This window comes from Triturus cristatus, chromosome 12, assembly GCF_964204655.1.
Source record: "Triturus cristatus chromosome 12, aTriCri1.1, whole genome shotgun sequence".
NCBI lineage: Eukaryota > Metazoa > Chordata > Amphibia > Caudata > Salamandridae > Triturus > Triturus cristatus.
The window spans coordinates 468657308-468681903 of NC_140595.1; the positions used below are offsets into that span (position 1 = coordinate 468657308).

Consider the following 24596-nt stretch of genomic DNA (forward strand, 5'->3'; position numbering starts at 1 on the left):
TGTTTACGAAGCACAGCAAACTGGGAATGGGCCTGGAATTCATCAGGTGGGTCCGACTTTTCTACCATAAACCTCTGGCCCGGGTAGTATTCAACAATAGGGCTTCCTCCATCTTTGTTCTTAGCCGGGGCACCAGGCAGGGATGCCCTTTGTCCCCACTCCTATTTGCCCTGACCCTCGAGCCACTGGCTGTGGATTCATAAAGATCCCATTGTCAGAGGCCTTAAATGGGCTCCAGGTTGGGAGGATCGCATCTCATTGTATGCAGATGATATTTTGCTCTACCTGGCATCGCCGGCTGCCTCCCTCAACGTGGTCCTAGACATCTTTCGGGTCTTCTGAGAATTTGCTGGCTACAGGATAAACTGGTCCAAGTCTGATTTACGTCGTTAGCGGGATGTTACCTCCGCTCCCTTGCGGACTTGTACTAGTCGAAGCAGTCGACAGTTTCAAGTACCTGGGGATTAGGGTCTCTAAGGATCCCACCAGATTCTATGAACTAAACCTCCTACCACCTCTGACACGTCTAAAATCTGATGTCAGGTACTGGAAGACGCTCCCTCTCTCCCTATTAGGTCGTGCTGCCCTATTTAAAATTATGTCCCTTTCCAGCTTTCCCTGCGCCTTACAGAACGCCCCAAACTATATCAGCTCATCATATTTCAAAGAAATTGACTGCCTCCTGCGAGATCTGCTCTAGGAGGGCATGCCCTGGCGCATAGGTACCCACAAGCTCACACGGGGATAGTTTGACGGGGGAATTGGGTTGCCGGACATAAAGCGCTATCACTGGGCTTCTCGCCTTGCAGCTGTCAACCAATGCATGTATAGAGCCCAAGGTGACCCAGCCTTTCAGATTGATAAGTGGCTGCTTCCGGGTGGGAGTTTTGAATGGTCAATATATGCGCGCGCGCTGAACCCCATCTTGACTGGACCCACTGCGCATGCGGCGCGAGTATGGAAAACTGCCTTAAAGTGTGGAGTGGGATGGCAAGATAACACGGGCCATGCTGCTCTGGCGATGCCACCAATTAGGACGCTTGATTCGCTCGAAGGGCTTTGATCGTGGGATCTTATAGGAATTTCCAAGATGGGTGACGTGGAAGTCTGGAGACGTGGTCACGTTTGAACAGTTACAACAGGACTATGAAATGGCGTGCTCCGAACACTTTAGATACCTGCAAATGAGGCATGCCCTGCTGGCAAAGCTCCCTAGAGGGGAACCACTCCCGGAGTCCTCTCCACTGAAGGATAGAGTGCTAGATGGGGACCTGCCGGAGAAAGCCATATCTATTTTCTGTAAAAAAAAAAATTAAAAAAAAGATAAATAGCTTGCCAGTCCCACTGGACCAACTGCGGGCAAAATGGGACCACGAGGTGGCCGGTCTGGTTGATGACATATGGCTAGCGGCAGTGGCTTCTCTTCGTAAGGTGGCAATCTTTTCCAGACTGCGTTTTGTGCAGCTCAAAATCCTAAATAGATCCTACCTATCCTGGTCAGTTATGGTCCGAATGGGATATAGCTCTGACTAATATTGCACTAGGAGGTGTGGACAGGTGGGCATATTCCTCCATACGCTTTGGGAGTGCACGGTTATTCAGGGATATGGTTTGGGGATTGTGAGACTTATGGAAAGTGTATTGGGCCAAAGTACTGATGGCTATATAAAGCTAGTTATCCTGAAAGCCTGGGGTCCAATGGACCTAACCGCCAGGGAGTGTCTGTGGGTAACTCTGGGATTGATGGTGGCGAGGCGTAGGGAGCTCAACCTTGAGCTCCCTACGGTGGCGGTCAGGACTAACCTACTGACAGAGGTGGTTCAACCGTCAGCGAGCTCTTTAGAGCCTCTGCTGCCATTTAATGAAGCCCTAACCGACATCCTTTGGGCACCTGGTCCAGGCCCAACACTGGGGCTCCTGTGGATAGGTTGATTGCCTGATGCCACTGCCCGGCCCTGGGCGACCCCACTCTCCTCTCCCAACACCCCACCCCAGAGAGCTTGGTGGTCCAAGCCTCTACGTCCAAAGGCGCATTCCCTAATGCACCACCTGATAGGGAATCCAAAAAACTGGACCACCTTTGGAAGATGTTTTCTGCCTCTAGCTTGGGACTCTGTCGGTAAACACTGCATGTCTGTTGGGCCGTTACACCCTCTCGGTGTGTGATACGGTGGAGCAGGTGCTGGCCCAGTACCCAGAGGAGGCCCGGGTCGTACGCCCATGCAGTTGCTGAGGGGCGAGACTCAGCCAAGTTAACCATTTACTGTGGACTGGACTCCACCGACTCGCTAGGTAGGACGATTTCCATGTTGGTAGCCCTTCGACGCTACGCCTGGCTGAGGTCGACTGGTTTTCCAGGGGCTGTCTAAACTACACTTATAGACATGCCCTTTGATGGCCGTTGCCTATGAGGCGACAAGGCAGACAATGTGCTAGAGTGCTTTAAGGACTCTCGGGCTACGGCCAAGTCCTTGGGCCTCCCCACCACCCGCCTTGTGCAGTTTGCCTTTTGCCCCTTTTGTAGCTACGGAAGGGGTGCCCCATCACGTTCCGCCCAGAGCCAAAGGCCGGCGAAAGGTGTTCAGCCCCTGCGCGGCCGGGGATGTGGCAACCACCGCCGTGGGTCTGGAGGCCAGCGCGCATGCCAGTCCACCGCAGCCCCCTTTGCAGCAGCCTACAAACCCTCCTAGTCCGACCTTTGCGGGCCACCAATCGGCCAGTGTGCAGCAGGATTTGCCATCACCTCCCCCACAGGCCCACCATCACGTCGATCATGTGGGTTTTGCAGATAGTCCAAAGGGGCTACTCCCTCCCCTTAGAGACTACCCCTCCCGCCATGCCACCTCAGTACCATTGCATGTCAGAGGATCATCTGGCCCTTCTCCATTGGGAAGTTTCAGCAGTCTTGGCTAAGGGAGCCATCAAGCGAGTTCCTGCCCCAGAAGTAGGTAGTGGCTGCTATTCCCACTACTTTTTGGTGCCCAGGAAGGACAAAGGCCTGCATCCTATCTTGGATCCGGAAGTAGAAGTTCAAAATGTTGATGCCATTTCAGGCCCTGTCTGCCCTCGACCCTAGAGACCGGGTGGTAGCTTTGGACTTGCAGGACGCTTACTTCCACATCCCCGTCCTGCCAGTCCGCAGGCGTTCTCTGTGGTTCATGGTACGCCACGAGCACTTTCAGTTTACCGTGCTCCTCTTAGGTCTTACCAGCGCCCTTCGGGTGTTAAGGAAAGTGATGACTATGATCGCAGCTCATCTGCGCAGATCAGGGTTTCTGGTCTTCCCTTAACTAGACGACTGGATGTTAAAGGCGGGCTCGCCCTAGGCAGTAGTCTCCCACCTCCAGACTACGGCAGACTTCCTGCATTCGCTGGGGTTCACTATCAACGTGCCGAAGTCACAACTCACTCCCTCTCAGAAGCTCCTTTTCATCGGAGCGGTTCTGGACATGTCCCCCCTCACGTCCGTCTAGCCACATGCCGCAGAAGCAGCCTCAACGCGGTTGCAGATTCCGCCGAGGCGGAGCGGGGGACAGAGAGCCGGTCAGCCCACGTCTACCCCAGCAGCATCTGCCTCAACGCCTTCCTAGTCCGAGCTTTCAGGCCCATTCAACGCCAGTGGGAGGCAGAGTTTGCCATCACCTGCTCCACTGGCGTACCATCACATCGGACAGGTGGGTGCTGCAAATCGTCCGAAGGGGCTACTCCCTCCCCTTCGAGGCGACCCCTCCAGCCATGCCCCCGCAGTACCACCGCATGTTGGGCATCACTTGCAACTTCTGCAGGAGGAAGTTACGGCCCTCTTGGCCAAGGGGGCCCTCGAGCGCGTTCCTGGCCCAGATGTAGGTCGGTGTTGTTATTCCCACTTCTTTCTGGTTCCCACGAAGGGCAAAGGGCACCTACGCCCTATCTTGGACCTCAGGAGCGTCAACGCCTTTCTCCGGGAGGAGAAGTTCAAGATGCTCACCTTAGCTCAGGTTCTGGCTGCCCTGGAGACTGGATGGTAGCGTTGGACTTGCAGGACGCTTATTTCCACATCCCCGTCCTGCCGGCCCACCGGCGTTACCTGCGGTTCACGGTAGGCCACAAGCACTTTCAGTTTAATGTGCTCCCCTTTGGCCTCACCAGTGCCCTCTGGTGTTCACGAAAGTGATGGCGGTGGTCGCAGCTCATCTGTGCAGATTAGGGGTTCCAGTCTTCCCCTATCTCGACGACTGGCTGTTAAAGGCGGGCTCGCCCCAGGCAGTCGTCTCCCACCTCTAGACTACGGCCGACCTCCTGCATTTGCTGTGGTTTTCCATCAACGTGCCAAACTCGCAACTGAGTCCCTCCCAGAAGCTCCTTTTCATCGGAGTGGTTCTGGACTCGGCGCAGTTCCGGGTCTATCCTCCGGAACAGCAGGTTCGGGATATTCAGGCTCTGATTCCGATCTTTCAGCCTTTATCCTGGGTTTCGGTCAGGTTGGTGCTGCGGCTCCTGGGTCTGATGGCCTCCTGCATCCTGCTGGTACATCATGCCAGGTGGCGGTTGCAGGCTCTGCAGTGGGACCTGAAGTTAAAGTGGGCCCAGCATCGAGGCAACCTGTCAGACCATGTCTTGATCTCAGAGGGCACTGCAAGGCAGTTGCAGTGGTGGCTCACGGACCGCGATTGGGTCAATGGCAGATCCCTCTCCCTACCCCAACCGGAGCACGTAGTGGTGACGGATGTGTCCCTCCTGGGATGGGAGGGCCACATGAGTGAGACGGAGATCAGATGCCTCTGATCTCCGGTGGAGTCCCGGCTCCATATCAACCTCTTGGAGCTGCGGGCGATTTGACTTGCACTGAAGGCATTCCTTCTCTGTTCGGGGAAGTGTAGTTCAGGTGTTCACGGACAACACCACCGCCATGTGGTATTGCAACAAACAGGGCGGGGTGGGGTTGTGGACCCTTTGTCAGGAGGCTCTGCGCCTCTGGACATGGATGGAACATCAGGGCATTACCCTGGTGGGCTCTCTGAACGCCATGGCGGACGAACTCAGCCGCGGGTGCATGATGGATCACAAAGGCGTAAGGCCTCTTTCGGCAGTGGGGAGAGCCTTGGTTAGATCTATTCGCCACTGAAGAGAACGCGCAATGTCATCAGTTCTGCGCGTTGGAATTTCGAAGGCGGCACACGCTTGGAGACGCTTTTCGTCGCAAGTGGAGTTGCGGTCTGTTGTACGCCTTTCCGCCTATACCACTTATGCCCAGAGTGCCGAAGATCAGGCGCGACCGGGCCCAAGTCATCCTTGTGGCTCTGGATTGGACACGAAGATACTGGTATCCCGAGCTACTAAGTACTCCGACGTCATCCCGGCGATCACGACACAGACGACGCCTAGCGACGCGCAAGGGTATTGCTGACACAAAATCTTTCCGGATCCAGCCTGACGCCTGGGGATATTCGAAGGTAAGGAATCTAACTGACTGTTTCTTACAGATATATCGTTACCGAAGGTAAGTAACTTGTTCGCCAGGTGGCATATGCGGGCTTTGCAGTGGGACCTGAAGTTCCAGTGGGCTCAGCATCAGGGGAATCTGTCCGATTGCGTTGAGATCTCGGAGGGCACTGCACTGCAATTGCAGTGGTGGCTAACGAACCAGGTTTGGATCAACGGCAGATCCCTCTCCCTTCCCCAACCGGAGTTCACAGTGGTTACAGATGCATCACTTCAGGGGTGTGGCGGCCACATGGGAGAGGCGAAGATCAGAGGCCTCTGGTCTCCAGGGGAGACCGGGCTCCACATCAACCTTCTGGAGCTGCGAGTGCTCAGTCTTGCACTAAAAGCATTTCTTCCCTCTGTCTGGGGAAGAATGGTGCAGGTGTTCAGACAACACTATCGCCATGTGGTACTGCAACAAACTGGCTAGTGTGGGGTCATGGACCCTATGTTAAGAGGCTCTCCGTCTTTGGACCTGCCAGGTGTTGAACCACCCGGGATATGCCTTGATGTTCCTGCCATGTCCAGTGAACGCCAGGGCGGACGAACTGAGCCGCAGGTGCATGATGGATCACGAATGGCGTATTCACTCGGAGGTGGTGCAAGGTCTCTTTCAGAAGTGGGGTGAGCCTTGGTTAGATCTATTCGCGACAAAAGAGAACGCGCAATGTCAGCAATTCTGCGCATTGGAATTTCCAAGGCGGCACTCGCTAGGTGACTCTTTTCGTTGTGAATTGAGTTGCGGTCTTCTATACGCCTTTCCACCTATACCACTTCTGCCCAGAGTGCTGAAGATCAAGTGCGACCGGGCCCAAGTCATTCTTGTGGCTCCGGATTGGGCACAAAGTCTGGTATCCCGAGCTGTTACTCATGGCAATCGATCCTCCGATCAGATTGCCTCTTCAGGAGGATCTTCTGTCGCAACAGCAAGGGACGGTCCTCCACCTGAACCTGTCCAGCCTCCACCTCCCTGCATAGAGATTGAGCAGTGGCAGTTGACAGCCTTTGACCTTCCTCCCTAAGTCTATAATGTTATTTTAGCAACCAGGCGTCCCTCCACTAAGACGGTATACACCTGCAGATGGAACAAATTTGTGGTCTGGTGCGCAGCAAAGGTTGTGGATCCCTTTTCTGCCCCTCTGTCTGAGGTTCTCTTGTTCTTCCTTTCTTTGGCCCAGCAGGGCTCTGCTCTGGGCACTCTTTAGGGCTATCTCTCAGCCATTTCAGCCTTTCTTCGGCTTCCTGATCAGCCTCCTCTTTTCAAGTCCCCTGTTGTAAATCGCTTCCTTAAGGGCAATACTCACATTTTTCCTCGTGTTCCCTTTCTAATGCCCCAGTGGGACTTGAACTTGGTTCTTACCTACCTTATGTGCTCTCCCTTTCAGCCGCTTCATAACTGTCCTCAGACTTTTTACTTTTCTGGTTGCCATCACCTCTGCTTGCAGGGTGAGTGAGCAGCAAGCCCTTTCTTACAAACCACCTTGTCTGGCTGTTCATCTGGACTAAGTTGTCCTCAGAACCAGGCCTTCCTTTCTACGGAAGGTGGTTACTTCTTTCCATATTGGTCAAACCATCACTTTGCCCACCTTCTTTCCTCATCCTTCTAAGGTGGAAGAGAGGCTCCCCCGTCTGGATCCAAAACGTGCGCATTTTTTTTTTGGATCACACCAAACTATTCCGGGTGGAGGACCAGCTCTTTGTTGGCTACGTGGGCGCCAAGAAAGCTCGTGCCATGCAGAAACGGACCATCTCTAGGTGGGTTGTTTTGTGCATTAAAGCTTGCTATACTTTGATAAAAAAGGAGCCTCCAGTAGGACTGCGCGCCCATTCCACCAGGGCGACGGCAGCGACCACTGCTTTGGGACAGTAAGTCCCCCTCAATGACGTTTGTCAGGCAGCTACGTGGGCATCTCTGCACACATTCACAAAACACTGCTGCCTGGACGGCCAGATCCAGAGAGATGACTTTTGTCCATTCTGTTCTCCAGGACTTTCTGGTGTGAACTTGGTTCGCATAACCACCTCCGGGGTTGGTATTGCTGGGGTCTCTATTCTAAGGTAAGGAATCTATAACTGTCTCTTTCAGATGAACAAGTTACTTCCCTTCGGTGATAATATATCTGTAAGAGACATAGATTAGTTAGATTCGTTACCGCCCCACCCATCCTCCCTGTTCTGCGAACTGACTTCTAGGGTAAGGGACTTCCTTTCAGCACCCTAGTTGTGTGCACTGGTGGTCAGTGTCTTGCATGGCTCTGTGCTTCTGGCGTGGAATGTCATGTAAAAACTGACGTCAGCAAGCAAGGGCGGCATCTAAGCATCCCTGCGACCAGTCCGCCAACGACTAACGCGGAATCGACCTTTCGATGTGCAAGGGTACGCTGATGAAAAATTCTCCAGATCCAGTCAGACGCCTGGGGGTAATTCTAAAGTAAGGAATCTATAACTAATCTGTCTCTTACAGATATATCTTTACCTAAATGTAAGTAACTTTTTCATATGTGTGTGTGTGTGCGCACACATGCGCGCACACACACACACCCCCCCCCACACACCCCCCACACCCCCCCCCCCCACACACACCCACCCCCCACACCCACCCACCCACCCCCCCCCCCCCCCCCCCCCCACCCCTTTTGGCTTTATCTGAAACAGGTGTGCATTTAGCAACTGAGGAACGTGGCAGGCGCCTTCTAGTGATGAACACTTTCCAGAATACAGGCAGTCTGTATTTTTTAACTAGGCTGTGTTTGTCTTAATCAACTGCTTGTAGTGTTTGATTTTCCTGGACAAAAAGGCAGCCATGATAATGTAACTGTTTTTGGTTTTCTTTTGAGTTTTTTTCACACAGCACCTTTTACGATCATGGCACTGGGTTGGAATGGAGCATGTATGGTCCTTAAATACTGATGCAGTTCAAGGGAAAGAGATGCACTCCACCTATTCCATATTGTAATCCTTTTTGTCATTGTGCTTGTGATGGCGTGCCAGACCTGCTTCGCGCTTCGTCTCTTTGCACTGTGATGTAATACCTTCACTGTTAGAATCAACTGTCAGATTCCATCAGGCTGCTGCACTGCCTTATTACACCTTGGGTTTAAATCCAATGGATCAATTTCTTATATTTATTTTCTTCACCTTTATCTTTGTTTAAACATACAATTTTCACCATTTACTCTCATTTTATCTTCAATTCATTTTATTTAAACCAAGATATCTCACAAAATCCCAGGAGTGGGTTCCACAAGCCGTGACCTTTATTGAAACCGCCCAATGCATTTCGGGAAGTTAGTTCCCTTCTTCAGGGGCATCTATAATGTACAAAAATAGAATAATTTTGCTAAATGTCACAGCTTGTGGATCCCACTCCTGAGATTTTGTGAGATACCTTTATTTAAATAAAATGAATTGAAGGAAAATAGAGTAAATGGTGATTAATTGTACGTTTAAAGAAAGGTGGAAAATAAATATAAGAAATTGATCATTGGATTTAAACCCAAGGTGTAATAAGGCAGTGCAGCCTGATGGAATCTGGTCGTTTAATACACCAGCTGCTCCCCACAGCAAAAGGACCGATATTGCAGGCCTAAGCGGCCTAGCGAAACAAGACAATTTGTATAAAGCGCTCATTCCATTCAAACTCCCGAAGCATTAAATAGGATTCCAAAAGAAATCAAAGCTGTTTTTGGAAATCAGATTTATTAATCCCAGCAGGTGAGTGCCGACAATTTGTCTGGAAAAGTAAATAAAATCACTGCATTATTCTAGACAAAGCCAGCACTTGGATAGTGGAATTGGGTGAAGGTAGGCAGTACACAAACACATCAGCACAAAGCAGCAAAAAGACAAGTGTGTCCCTTATCCCATGCTCAACTACTCCGCTCCCTTAGACACACTTTTGAGTTTCTGGACACATTCTCAGTTTCTCAACAAGAAAGAACGTGCTTTTTTGTCACATTTTGTTATGTTCATGTACGATCACTAAGCAAAATGGACTCTGTAGGATCTCACAATTCTGCAAGAGGGTCGTGCGAAGCAACCCGATGCTGGAACATGGCTCCGACACACTATTCTGATTCTAGCCCAAATTCTGGTTGGCCAAACACCTTGATTTTCTCTCGCGCAGTTGGGCAAAATATCGCTGAATTGTGCGGGATGTAGCCCAAGCTAGTAGCCCTGCTGACAAGTGGGCACGCAGGGGCAGGAGAGATGGTGGTGTGTGGAGGCCTCTGAGCACAAATGTGTGGGCTAGGAGATGGTGAGGGGGAGCACAGGGATCGAGGATCTCTGTTTTTCCGTGGTTGGTGGTTTGAAGCGTTTGAAAAGCACAAAATCCATTGTGTATTATTACATTGCCAGATTGGCTGTGGGCGCTGCTGCGGAGCGAGTTCACCCGTTCAGGCGTTTCTGTTCTGCACTGCCCTGCGGCGACAGTGTGGTGTCGGGGAACTGTTACCAAATTGAGAGAAGAGTCATGGATGTTTTCAAGGGCCAGTGCTGCCGCGGTATTGCTGGAGGGTGTTTCCCTGCAGCAAACAGGCGAGCAGCGACTCCAAACATGAGCGCTAGTGTTCTGTCCAAAAACACATGGTAAGGAGTTCGCCGCGAATATGAAATGGCCTGACCCGAAATGACCCCAGTAAGAGAGCCATGGGCTTGAAAAACACACCCCAAGGCGGTACAAATGGCACCCTTCACCACACAAAAGAAAATTATTTGGGAAGGCGCAGGAATGAACCAATTGAAAGTGGTGGGTGTGGCCAAACTCTTCCTACCAAATACAGCGAGCAGACTCTAGGCTCGACATAAAAAACCCAAATTGGGGAAGGAAGGAGTTGGAGAATCTGAAAAACAGTAAAAAAATAAAGAAAGCAGAGGTGGAAGATATACTGAAAGTGATAGGGAGTGTCCAGTGCTGGATGAAAGAGGCACGCAATAGAGTTAAGTAAACACAGCACAGCCTTGGTATTCGGCATCCCTGGCATTCAGTTGGGCCAGTCGCGGGCTTCGAGCACCAGTGCTTCCTGGCAATTATTCTTTTACAAATTAAGCACTGTTAAGTGGAGGGAAATACTCTAGTAGAAAATCATGGCTTCCAAAACAAACATTATTATAAAATCAAAGACCCTCGCTAAAAAAATTTATTTGGCATATCTATCAAAGTTCACGTACTCTTTGCTGGCAAAAAAATCATTCCCTGGGGAAGTATAGTTACTCCAGTATTGGAACTTTCATAGATTCCCATAGCTTGTATCATTCCCCGTCGTCGGAATGGGAGTCTCGGTAAACAAAATACCATAGCAGTAGGTACAATAGAGAAAGAAAAAGGCCTAGTCCTCATTCTCTTTTGTAGCATATCTACTTATTTTTTGTAAAAGAGACCAAAATAAAGCAACAGCCAATCAGATTAGCCTCACCCCACAGAACCCTCCTGAGAGAGCCTCAGATTTTCTACCGCACGTTGTGCTAGGGAGTCTCCTTTGAGCTCCGCTCGCTTCAACTCTAGTTGACTGTTTTTTCAACATTTTTTCTTCAGAATTGTTTGGTGTTTCATTCAGAAATGTCTGACAAGGAGAAGAAAGCCCTTCTCAAGCCTTGTTCCATCTGTGGCAAGAAGAGGCTGTATGTGGAGGACAGGCATAAGGACTGCATTTATTGCCCGTACCCGGATCATAAGGCAGCGGACTATAAGATCTGCCGCACCTTCTCTACAAAACCCTCTGGGACTGTGAGGGTCGCCTTCTCACTTGGCTCCAGAAGGTAAAGTCGAGGAAGGGAACTCTGTCAAGTGACAGTGAGGATTCATCATATGGCACCTCACCTCAAAGGTCAGTGAAAAGGGGTAGGGCTTCCCCTTCACCATCCTTCGAACGTCCTGTTAATGCCCCCCCCCCCCCCCCCCGTGAGTCTGAGAGCCGGAGTCCGTTTAAATCTCCTCACCACGGTACAAAGGAGAGGGAAGGACAATCTGCAGCTGCAGCAGTGGTGGAGTCTAAAACCTTTAAAAAACCCTCTTCTCTATCATCTGAGAAGTCAGAGAAAGATTCCAGATCGTCGACGACGCTGCAGAAGACTGTCGACGAAGACTTCAAAATCTCAGGTGAAAAAAGTTAGAGTCAACGGGCTCGTCGACGGTGCCTTCTAGTTACATATCGACATCCTTGTCGACGGGAGCGTCGACTACAGTTGCGACGGCGAGGGTGTCGACGACAATGACGACGGCAGGAGTGTCGACGGTCTCGTCGATGTCGCCCATCTCTCCGTCGACGGTGCATCTTCCGTCGACCTCGTCGACTATGGTTTCTCTTTCAACCCCATAGCCGACGGTACCGTCGACGACATCTTCGTCGACGGAGAGGATTACAATATCCTTAAAGAGAATAACCCCTGATATGACTTCACCAAGGAGGGTTACCCCCTTGCCTCCTGCACTGTTGCTCAAGGAAGAAGAGGACTCTGACGGGGATGTTCAGCAAGCCTGGCTGAAGACGGCTGAAATGCCTGAAACCGGTCCTAGGAAGCTTGTTTCCGGTCCAGGGAAGACATGGCTTGGCAGTTCGGGCTGGACTGTTCCCATGAGGCACAGGGTCAGACTGATTTGCATATGGCCATGTCTGAACTGGGGTGGCAGAGTGGGCTAAAGAACGGTGATGGATTAAACCCAGATCAGTTGACTGGGGTCGAGTGCTTGCAATGTTCAAAACTCCGTCCATCATTTCCTTTGGTTTTTGCCATGCCCATAGTCCCTCACAATTGTCAGGACACCGATTCTGAGGGCAAATACACTCATGGGTACTCATACCAACAATCCTATTGTCGTCAGGACAGCGCAGGCCAGGAGATGGTTACAGTGCCTTCTTCCCTCCTGGCAGATCTCCAGGGCATGTTGCAGGATTTTAGGAAGAGGTTTTCTCAAGCTCCTCCTCCTCAATCTTCGACTCTCTGCAGTACATACTGTGCCTACACCATCTGCTTCTGCAGTGTTTTCTCCTGGGGAACCATCACAGATGGTTTCACAGCTGCAGGTATCCAGCCCAGGTTTACCTCCAGTGGTCCAGGATGTTCATGATGATTTCTCGGACGAGGATCAGGATGATGGCAACAGGTCTAACCAGGCGGTACTATTCCAGGCGGCGCAAAGAAAGTCACACTATCCTTCTGCACCACTGACGACTCCTCCCGATAAAAAAGGCAGGCGCCTTGATAATGCGGGGAAAAGGTTTTCCTCTATGGCAAGTTTTTGGTACGGGCAGCGAATGCGTTGGCGATCCTTGGTTGATACGATCGCCAAATGTGGTGTAACCCCTCACTATATTTGGACCAGCTCCCACAGGAGTCCAAGGCGGAGGCCAAGAAGATTCTACAGGAGGAGAGGCTACATCGGCGGAGGTGATCGACTGCGCCATGGATCTTGCCACAACAGCTTTCCGTTCACTGGCAGGCGCAGCTGTTCTTCGTCGCCAGGGCTGGCTCCGGGTGACATGGTTCCGACCGGAGGGTCTGAACAAAATCCTGGACCTCCCGTTTGATGGTGAGGCATTATTTGGGAAACCTATCGATGATGCCCTCCAGGACATTAAAAAAGATACGGAGACAGCAAGATCTCTAGGCAGTCTTAAATACTGGAAGGTTCCTTTTTGTGGGGCCAGGGGGAAGAGTACCACATCCTACAGAGGCTCGTACCAACACCAATGGTACTCTTCTTATGGTTCGATGTCTGTCGTATCACCCAACGTACCAACAACGACAAGGCCAGACCTCGTCTTTCTCTAGATCCAACGCTAGAGGAAAACAATCGCCAGGGACGTGACACCTCCAAAAGACAATAGCAGCGTTCTGGCTCTGCCTACTGTACCCACCTCCCTGTTAACTCCTGTAGTAGTCAGGGTGTCTCAATACCTCCACAACTGGAAACTGATTAAATCGGACTGTTGGGTGCTCAACATCATTCGAGATGGCCATACGCTGGAGTTTCGTCATCTGCCACCTTCCAAGCCCCCTGTCGCTATAACTTCAAAACATCTGCGTCTCTTACGGCTCGAAGTTCCTCAGATGCTCATCAAGGGAGCAGTGGAGCTGGTTCCCCTGTCTCAGAGGGGGGACGGTTTCTACTCCAGGTTTTTCCTGGTCAAGACGCTGGAGAAATGGCGCCCCATTTTAGATCTCAGGGAGCCAAACACCCATCTCATCAGTCAATCCTTTCGGATGGTCTCTCTCCAGGATAACTTGCGTCTCTTCAACCCGGGAGATTTCATGGCCACTCTCGATCTCGAGGATGTGTATTTTCACATACCCATTCATCCAGCCCACGGGGCTACCATTCACAGTAGCCAAGAGCCACTTCCAATTCAACGTTTTACCCTTTGGACTTCGCTCTGCCCAGAGGATCTTTACCAAGGTGCTGGCAGCGGTGACAGCTTTCCTCAGTAAACAGCATTTTCAAATCTTCCCCTACCTGGACGACTGGTTGCTAAAGGCTCCGTCCTGGCAGACAGCGGAGGAGACAGTCGAGGCATGTATGACTCTGTTCAGCAATCTGGGTCTGACTCAACACGGAGAAGTCGTCTCTCTGTCCTTCCAAGAGAGCACGGTTCCTAGGGGCTATCTTGGACACGTCTCTCAACAAGGCTTCTCCATTCTTCGAAAGGCAAGAAAAACTAAGGTCCTTGGCTCATTTGTTGAGAAAGAAAGTGTCTTTCAGTACGCCGTTACAGTGATCTGTTCATGCATCCCTCTGATACCCCACTGCAGATTGCGGATGCGATCTCTTCAGGAGCAATTAGACATGCAATGGCAACAAGTGCACAGCTCTTTCGACGACAAGGTGATGATTACTGCGGCAATGAAGGAAGCAACCTTGTGGTGGACACAGGAGGAGAATTTATCCCAAGTTCTATCCTTCGTAAGCAATCCGGCTCCTCAAGTTGTCACAACAGATGCCTCGCTGGAAGGCTGTGGTGCGGTGCTTCAAGACTTGCATGTAAGCGGCCATTGGTTGCCCCGGCACCGCTTTCTTCAAATCAACCTCCTGGAGTTCAGAGCGATTCGTCTGGCTCTACAAGCATTTCTTCCACATTTGCAGGGTTCGGCGGTTCTCGTCCGCAGGGACAACACCACGGCCATGCACTACATCAACAAGGAAGGGGGTACCAGATCTCTTCCGTTGTCGCAAGAGGCCCAAAAAATTTGGGAGTGGGCGATCCTACACGGAATATCGCTCACGGCAGAAAACCTACCAGGAGTGCTAAACGAACAGGCGGACAGGCTCAGCAGGCTTTTGTCCATCAGCCACGAGTGGGAACTAAACCAGATGGTCTTGGATGACATTTTTCATTGGTGGGGCAAACCCTCAATAGATCTCTTTGCTACCCCGGCGAACAGAAAATGCCAGTTTTACGCAAGCAAAGTACACCATCGTGGATCGCTGGAAAATGCGCATTCGATAGCTTGGTCAAGAACATTTGTGTACGCCTTTCCCCCCCATTCCGTTAATACCGAGTATACTCTGGAATATCAAAAAAGCCATGCAAGATGATCCTAATAGCCCCAACTTGGCCGAGGCAGTTTTGGTTCACGGAGCTGCACCTCCTTTCTCTGGTCCCTCCACGTCCTCTACGGGCGATCCCGGATCTTCTCGCGATTTCCCAGGGCCAGATCTGGCATCCAGATCCTCGTTCCTTACACCTCTCCGCATGGCTCCTGAGCAGCGAGAATTCCTAGATCTTCATCTCTCGGACGAGATAAGAGATGTTCTCTCTCAGGCTAGAGCTCCTTCCACTAACGACTTACCGTCTAAAATGGTAACTATTTTGCATCTGGTGCCAACAGCAATGTGTGGAACCTTTCTTGTCTCAGCCTCATAAAGTTCTTCCTTATTTCCTGTCGTTGGCTAAGGCAGGTCTGGCTCATTTGTCCATAAAGGTTCACTTGGCTGCAGTTTTTCGCTACAGACTCACTGCATCTGGGCCTTCACTTTGGTCCTCTAGAATTGTCAAACAATTTCTCAAAGGCCTATTTCGAGTCTTTCCTCCAGTGAGGCCTCCGCCTCCCACATGGCATTTGAACTTGGTTCTCACCCAGCTGATGAAGCCTCCCTTTGAACCGGTTCATCGAGCAGATTTGAAATTTTTCTCATGGAAATTAGCACTCCTTCTTGCTCTCACTTCAGCAAGACGTATTGGAGAATTACAAGCTCTCACAATCCAGAAACCTTTCCTCCAATTCAAAAGGAATACAGTAATTCTAAGGACTAATCCAAAGTTCATACCAAAGGTGCCCTCGGATTTTCATTTAAATGAGCCGGTAATTCGCAAGGCTTTCTTTCCTCGGCCATCTACACCGGCAGAAAGGGCACTTCATTCGCTGGACGTGCAGCGGTGCTTGAAATTTTATCTGGACCGTACTAAAGAATTTTGGAAATCTTGCCAATTGTTCATTGCATTCAGTGTTCCCCGCAAAGGCTTCCCCCTGTCCAAGCAGGGTATTGCTCAATGGATCTCCAGTGCTATACAGTTCTGTCATTCTGCAGCGGTCAAGCCTCTAGAGCGCAGAATTAGAGCACACTCGACAAGGTCCATGGCTTCCTCTACGGCTCTCTTTGCCGGGGTCCAGATTAAAGACATCTGCAGGGCTGCAACTTGGGAGCAGCACGCACACCTTCACAAGACATTACTGCCTGGAGAACTTGGGACAAGAAGACACAGCTGTAGGCCAGGCAGTCCTGAGGAACCTCTTCCGTTGAGTGTTGAGCTTTCCTTTCTTCCCTCCTTCCTTCTTATTGTTGTTTGCACATTTTGCTATGTGTTCTTTATGTGATTGCATTGTTTTATGTTTTCCTTAAAAATGAAAAATGAGAATGAGATGTCACTAAGGGAGCAATATGTGTTTGACTGCTAGCTACTCTGATACAAGCTATGGGAATCTATGAAAGTTCCAATACTGGAGTAGGAAAACCAGTTACTTACCTGTAACTTTGGTTCTCCAGTATTGGTAACTTTCATAGATTCCCATGCGTCCACCCTCCTCCCCTGGGAAAACTCAGCCCTCGGCAGGTTTGGTTGTACTGTTACACAACGGCTACGAAAATCTGAGGTTCTCTCAGGAGGGTTCAGTGGGGTGAGGCTAATCGGATTGGTTGTTGCTTTATTTTGGTCTCTTTTACAAAAAGAGGTAGATATGCTACAAAAGGGAATGAGGCCTAGGCCTTTTTCTTTCTCTTTTGTACCTACTGCTATGTTATTTTGTTTACCGAGACTCCCATTCCGACGACGGGGAATGATGCAAGCTATGGGAATCAATGAAAGTTACCAATACTGGAGAACCAAAGTTAAAGGTAAGTAACTTGTTTTCTTAAGGCGACTGTATAACTAAGCAAACTACCTATTACCGGAATAAGTCCTTCTGCATTGACTAATCATTTAACTTATTGGAAAAAAAGCCGCTGGATATATGAGCAACAGATTGGAACTGCAATTGTCTTATCCTTCATGTTTCAAAAGACATTTGGGCGGCCAGAGGGACTGTGGACTTTGAGCTCCTTGTTGTCTCTGTGAAGTATTATTGGCGACCAGTTGCCCCGTCAGTAATTGTGTTGATTGCGTCATTTGTGATGTCACTTGTTAGGGTATAAGCAGTGAAATGGGAGACTGGTGGGGTGTAGGTGTTTGTGGTTGCCTAGTTAATTACAACTGTCATATTTTAGTAATTTTACTTTTTGCATCATATTTATCGTCCTTTCAATTGACTTTTTTCAGAGAATGTGGAGCTATTTTTATAATGCAAGTTTTTGAACTATCTTAAGAGACAAGCATAATGTCCATTCAATAAAGTTGTTTTTTTGTTTGTGCTCTTTACTGGACCGTTCTGTTCACCATGGGACCATCTGATTCAGTTTAATTAACATCTCTTTGCTCATGCTCCTCACCCCCAAGCAGGAATGAAAGGGCACTCTTGCAAAGCAATAATCTCAGAATCCCCCAAACCTGCAAGGCACATCAGAGGGGCGTAACAGACCTTTCCTAAAATGACTTCTCCTGTAGTCATGGAGGTTTCCTATTAAAATACAACCCATACAGTTTGAAAGAAGTTGGGATCTTGTAGCTAAATTGCTAACTTTGGGAGCAGGAGACCTTGAATCTAATTGAGCACTTCACCTGTGTGATCTTCGATGAATTACATTAAATCCATGTAACTCGCTTCTCCAGTCTTAGCACCTAATTAGCAGTTTAACCACTTGTTTGCTACAAGGTTATTTTATTTGTATTTACAAGAAATATTGATTTCACTGTGACTATAGCCTGATTAAAGAATCCTTAATATTTTGAGACTACTGACTATCCCAATCTCATTGTAGGCCAGGCAAACGATGGGACAGTGCTGCAATTCAATACTTCCATAACCTACTGAAAGGTGAGCTGAACCTAAGATTCATGATTTACAGTGAATGACGTTGTGCTGGTTCATGTTTATTATAATCTAAAATGTTAATCCTTAACTGTTTTGTCCAGAATTTCTTTTGGACTTCATGAGTTAACATTTTTGGAAAGACAGCTGTAATGACAACCAAGTAAAAGTACTAAGCCTTCATACCTGTCAACAATATGAACAGCTGCAAAATTGTTTTGCTCACATTGAAAACCGTTTCAGAGTTGCTGAAAGGTGTATGACTGACATGACTTTAGTGATTTAGGAGGTGGTTGGGCTATTCCAAATTACTTAATTAGTTAACAGCTATAACTGATACGTTCTAAAGAGTCAGCACAAGTGGAGGGTCCAGTAGAATGTAATGTTGTCGTAGAGCGAAGGTAGTTAGGTCAGACTAGGTGTGTGAAAGGAAGATGTGAGCGAGGTTAGATGTGAGACTGGAGGTGTGAGATTTTGAATGGAAATAATTAAAGAGGTACTCCAAATAAACTAGAAAAAGGTGACAAGGGAGGTGAAGGGAGAAGATAGCAAGGTGCTGGGTTGGAGAGAGAGGACTGAAAGAAGATGGTGCGAGATAGGAAGTGGAGATATCACACAGCAAAATATTTTATTATAGAGTGAAGGGGTGCTATAGGGCTCACAGTCTGGTCAGTGTCTTAGGGATTGCTACAGGCCAGTCCCTAGTGGTTGTACCTGCGTCTTTTATGGTTTAAATCTTTTTATTGAAATTTGAAAATCGAACATTAGCCGCCACCTACAGCCAGTGGCCGGTGGGGAGAATAATTATAGGGATAGTAAGAAAAGAACCAAGTAAAGTTTAGTAGTGGGTCTAGAGGAAGGAAGATGAGAGAAGAATCTCAAAAGCTGATGGTACCAAATAGTATATGGAGCGAAACATGTAATTCTGCATTTAAATCCACTTCAGTGAGGTGTTTGTCGTGGGGGGGGCGGGGGGGGGGGCGGTAAGTCCCGGTGAGTCGGCATACCCGTAAGTATCTCGGCATGTGAGTTCAGTTAACAAGAATTCTATAGTGGAGCCCCATGTTTTGTCAAAGCGGGGGAGTTTGTGTAATGCTTGCTGCTAGCTTCTCCATGCCGATCACTTCCCTTAGCTTGTGTAACCAATCCAAACTAGTTGGGACCTCATCTGTTCCCCATTTAGAGAGCAACACCTACTTTGCAGCACTCCATGCCAAGGTAATGGCCCTTCACCGGCATGACCCGAGAGGGTAAGTTAAGGCAGTGGGGAGTCCCAGGAGTATGTAGGTAGGGAATCTAGGTATATCTGTGTTATTTTATGTCAGGTAGTATTGAGTCCCAGAAGGGTTATGCCTCCGGGCAGTGCCATAACACGTGTAAAAGAGTGCCTACCTAGCCACACCTGTGCCAACAATGACATCCCCCCCCCCCCCCCCAGCTTCTAGCATGCTATCCTATCGAGGGTGTAGTACCAGTAATCTGCTATTTTGAGTAACATTTCTTTCCGAGCTGTGCTGTAGGAGAAGGCCCTGGCTCTACGTATTATGTTGTGCCATTCTTTGGGGGAGAATTCACGCTCCCACTAAGACTGCCATCTACGCTGCGCAGGGTACTTAACTCGCTTTGTGGGTGAAAGGAGTATATGTCTGAAAGCAAGCGCTTGCTCAATTGTCGGGTTATAAACCATTTCTCTAATTTTGTTAATGGGCGTCTTGCATGCGGGCGGATATGTGGCTGCGTTACCCAGTGCCACAAGGCCAAGTATTGCCAGTAGGCTGCTCTAGGCAAGCCATAGTCGGAGGAGAGTTGGAGAAAGTCCATTATCCCCTCTACGTCAAAGACATTGCCTATCCTTTTCCAATTGGCTTCCTGCCATTTGATGTTACTGTTTACTGCCTGAGCCGTAGGAATCTCCAGGTGGCCTATAAAGGGGTTCAGGGGCGATGTAGGGGTTGACAGACCCAAGGGTTCTTGTACTTTGACCCAGATGCTCATCGTAGCTCGCAGAACAGGAAAAATTTAGTCAGGCCGGGCGGTGTGGTTTCGGTAGCAAGGGTACTTTCCACACAAGGATGCCAGCAATTGCGGGGTCGATTAAGCAGCAGTGTTGCTCTGATGTGAGCCTATACCATTTAACCATGTAGCGCAGCTGGGCTGCTTGGCAATATCTCTGTAGGTGTGAAACCCTTGCCCTCGATCCTGTTTAAAGTATGTCTGGAGGTGCGCAATCCGGACCCTCTTTCCGCTCCAGACAAAGTCGACTAGCAAGTGCTGTAGTTTAGCAAGTACCTGAGGGTGAGGCTGCAGCTGCAGGGTCTGCATCACATACAAGATGCGGGGCAGTAAAGTCATTTGGATTGCGTCCAGCGTGCCCATCCTGGACCGTGTGAGTCTCCTCCAGGTCTGGAATTCCGGTTGTGTATTGATCAAAAAGGCAGCGTAGTTTTCACGGACCGTTCGCTCAATCTTGGGTAATTATCTGTAAACTCAGATAAGTATTGCCAGCTGTGGCCCACACAAAGGGAAACTCCGCCATTAAGCTCACCAGTTTGGTTTGTGGGATAGTTAAGCAGAGAACTTACGTTTTTTTAAAATTTTGAAGCCGTATATTAGGCCACATTTTTAAATCTCCTGTTTGGGGTGGTGGGGGGGGGGGGGGGGGGGTAGGGAGGTGAACGGCTGAGTGAGGAAGAGCATGACATCGTCAGCATAAAGAGAGATAGTGTGTTCCCTCTTGCCTATATAAATCCTGGTGATTGCACCATGTTGGCAGATACGTTGCGCAAAGGGCTCCATATACAAAGTGAATAACAAGGGCGACCAAGGACATCCCTGTCGGGTACCCCTCAGGAGCAGGTATGAACGCCATTCACTCTGATACTCACCTCCGGTTCATTGTAGGTGCAACGCACGCAGTTCAAAAACCTCGCACCCAGGCTGAAACTGGCCAACGCCAGTCACAGGTAGGGCCAGTAGCCCCAATTCAATGCCTTCTCGGCATTCACTACTATTATTATTCAGCATTTATTAAGCTCATAGCTACTCTAAGGCATCCCCATGCTGGCAACAGAACAGGAGAAGAGCTGAGCGAGCATAGGGTGGGATTTTGAAATAAACCATGTTTTAAGAAGTTTTCGAAAAGGGAGATGGCGCGACTCCGAACTAAGATGCAGTGGCAGGATGTTCCAGAGTCTAGCTACATTGTAAGAAAAGGACCTTCCTCCACTTCTTGCTCTTAGTTTTGGGAATAACTGCTAATTTTTGATTAGCTGAGCGAGGGCAGTAGAAGGAGATGAGGGACCGATTGATATGAGTTCCTCCCCCTTAGGGTCCTATGGGCTATACACAGAGATTAGAATTTTATTCTTTCCAGAATGTCAACCAGTGTAGGGTCTTCAGAGCCGGCTTAGCCGACTGAGTTTTAGGGACCCTGAGCAACAACCACACAGCGCAGTTTTGTGCTGCTTAGAGTTTCTTTATCGCTTTGGGGGCTCCCAAATAGAGTTGCCATAATCTAAACGGGAGAGGACCAGGGCCTGGACTAAGGTTCTCCTTGGCCACATCGGAAGGAGAGGGAGAGTTTTAAGAAGCAGTCGGAGAGTGCCGAAGCAGGCTCCTGCCAGTTTCACTGCTTGGTGGTCAAATTTAAAGGACTTCTCCAGTCAGATAGCCAAGCTTTTGATCTTAGAGTTAGGGTTTGGGGCAGGGCCAAGACACTGTGGCCATGTATATTTAAGATCCATGTTAGTCGCGTTACCCATTGATAAAGGTAAAGCCGGCGTTTGGGAACGATGAGCCTTATCGAGGAGGTGAAACATTTTCCTGGTCCCATCGCTGCAGCTACGTTCCAGTATAAATCCAGACTGGTCCGGATCCACCAGCCCCTGCATGTAGAGCACCAGGCAGGCAGCCAGGATGCTAGTGAATATTTTCAAGTCGACATTTAGAAAGGAGATGGGGTGGTATGAGGCGCATCGCGTTAGATCCTTACGCGGCTTAGGTATGACTACAACCATAGCCATGCGCATCGAAGGGACAATGGCTCCGGTGTCACTGAACGAGTTAAAGAGCCACATAAGCGGTGGGACCAGATTATGTGCGAAAATGTTTATAGAAGTCCGAGGCAAAGCCATCTTCCCTAGGTGCTTCAATCAATCAAAGACATTTATAGAGCGCACTACATACCCGTAGGGTCTCAAGGCGCTGGGGGTGGGGGGGGTGCCGCTACTGCTCGAACAGCCAGGTCTTCAGCTTCTTCCTGAAGGAGAGGTGGTCTTGGGTCAGGCGCAGGTCGGTCGGGAGGGAGTTCCAGGTCTTGGCGGCCAGGTAGGAGAAGGACCTTCCTCCTGTAGTCGCTCTTCGGATGCGGGGGACGGCGGCGAGGGCGTGGTTGGCTGATCGGAGGTGGCGTTTGGGAGCGTAGAAGTTGATTCGGCTGTTGAGGTAGCTCGGGCCTTGGTCGTGTAGTGCTTTGTGTGCGTGGGTGAGGAGGCGGAAGGTGATTCTTTTGTTGACGGGGAGCCAGTGTAGGTCTCTCAGATGTCCGGAGATGTGGCTGGTTCGTGGGATGTCGAGGATGAGTCTGGCTGAGGCGTTCTGGATCCGCTGGAGTCTCTTCTGGAGCTTGGCGGTGGTACCGGCGTAGAGGGCGTTGCCGTAGTCCAGTCGACTGGTGACGAGGGCCTGGGTGACGGTCTTCCTGGTCTCGGTGGGGATCCACCAGAAGATCTTCCGTAGCATGCGTAGGATGTTGAAGCACGCCGAGGAGACGTTGTTGACTTGCCTGGTCATGGAGAGGGAGGAGTCCAGGATGAAGCCCAGGTTGCGTGCATGGTCTGTCGGTTTGGGTGCGGTGCCCAGGGCGGGAGGCCACCAGGAGTCGTCCCAGGCGGAGGGTGAAGAGCCCAGGATGAGGACCTCCGTCTTGTCTGAGTTCAGTTTCAGGCGGCTGGTCGTCATCCACTCGGCTACCTCTTTCATCCCTTCGTGCAGGTTGGCTCTGGCGGCGGCGGGGTCGTTGGTCAGGGAGAGGATCAGCTGGGTGTCGTCGGCGTAGGAGATTATGCTGAGGTTGTGTTGGCGTGCGATGGCCGCCAGGGGGCTCATGTAGACGTTGAAGAGAGTAGGGCTCAGCGAGGATCCTTGAGGGACGCCGCAGATGACTTCGGTGGCCTCTGACTTGTACGGAGGTAGGCGGACTCTCCTTGTTCTTCCGTCGAGGAAGGAGATGATCCATTCCAGCGCCTTGTCCTGGATTCCGATGTTGCTGAGGCGCTGTACTAGGGTGCGGTGGCAGACAGTGTCGAATGCCGCGGAGAGGTCTAGGAGGATGAGGGCCGCTGTTTCTCCGTTGTCCATCAGGGCTCGGATGTCATCGGTGGCGGCGATGAGGGCGGTCTCGGTGCTGTGGTTGGCTCGGAAGCCAGACTTTGAGGGGTCGAGGGATCCATTCGTCTCGAGGAAGGCGGCCATCTGCTTGTTGACGGTCTTTTCGATGACTTTGGCTGGAAACGGGAGGAGCGAGATGGGGCGGTAATTCTTGAGTTCGGTGGGGTCCGCTGTGGGTTTCTTGAGTAGAGCGCTGAGTTCGGCGTGCTTCCAGCTCTCAGGGAAGGTGGCGGTGTCGAAGGATGTGTTGATGATGTCTCGTAGGTGGGGTGCGATGACAGCGTCGGCCTTGTTGAAGACGTGGTGAGGGCAGGGGTCGGTCGGCGATCCGGAGTGGATGGAGTTCATCGTGCGGATGGTGTCTTCGGTGCTGATCGGGGTCCAGGCGTGGAGGGTGGTGGTGGGGGGTGATTGTTCGGTCGTGGTGTGCGTTGGTTGGTTGTTGAAGCTGTTGTGTATGTCCGCGATCTTGTTGTGGAAGTATGAGGCGAGGGAGTTGCAGAGGTCTTGCGATGGGGTGATGTCGTTGTTTCCTGCGCTGGGGTTGGATAGCTCTTTCACGATGTTGAAGAGTTCCTTGCAGTTGTGTGCGTTGTTGTCCAGCCGGTCCTTGAATGCAGTTTTCTTGGCGGCGCGGATCAGCTGGTGGTGCTTCCGGGTGGCCAGCTTGAAGGTGGTCCTGTTGTCCGGTGTAGGTTCCCTTCTCCAGACTTTCTCGAGGGCTCGGCAGTTCTTCTTGGAGCTCCTGAGTTCGTCGGTGAACCATGGGGCTTTCTTGCTGCCGGGTCTGCTGGGCGGGGTCCTCAGCGGGGCGAGCTCGTCCGCGCAGTTGCTGATCCACTTCGTGAGGTTGTCGGCGGCCTGGTTGGGGTTCGCTGAGCTGGCAGGAGGGTGCTGGCTCAAGGAGGTGGCGAGCTGGTCTGCTGTGATCTTGTTCCAGCTTCTGCGGGCAGCCTGTTGTTGGTGGTGGTGGGTCGTCGTTCTTTTGAAGGTGAAGTGGACGCAGCTGTGGTCCGTCCATTGAAGCTCTGTGGCGTGGCTGAAGTCGATGTCTGTGCTGGATGAGAAGACTGCGTCGAGTGTGTGTCCGGCGAGGTGGGTGGGGGTGGACACCAGTTGCTTGAGTCCGAGGTTGGCGAGCAGGGTGCTGGTGTTGCGGTCGTTGTTGTTCTCCAGGTGGAAGTTGAGGTCCCCCAAGAGGATGTAGTCAGCGGAGGGGAGGGCATGCGGGCTGACTAAGTCGGCGATGTCCTCGCTGAATTGTGTGCGTGGTCCCGGGGGTCGGTAGATCAGGGTGCCTCTGAGGTGCTTTACCCGAAGCAAGTCCCCAAATAGCCTGTGTC

The 24596-nt window shown here is 50.5% G+C and overlaps 1 protein-coding gene across 8 annotated transcripts in view; it reads left to right on the forward strand.

Moving 5' to 3' along the window:
* TDRD12 (tudor domain containing 12) overlaps positions 1-24596 on the forward strand; it is a 3486095-nt gene that overhangs the window by 477178 nt on the left and 2984321 nt on the right. For all 8 annotated transcript variants that reach the window (XM_085639447.1, XM_085639446.1, XM_085639448.1 and 5 more), the window contains one exon: positions 17816-17871. In XM_085639447.1, coding sequence (XP_085495573.1) covers positions 17816-17871 — 56 coding nt within the window. The remainder of the gene's footprint in view (positions 1-17815; positions 17872-24596) is intronic.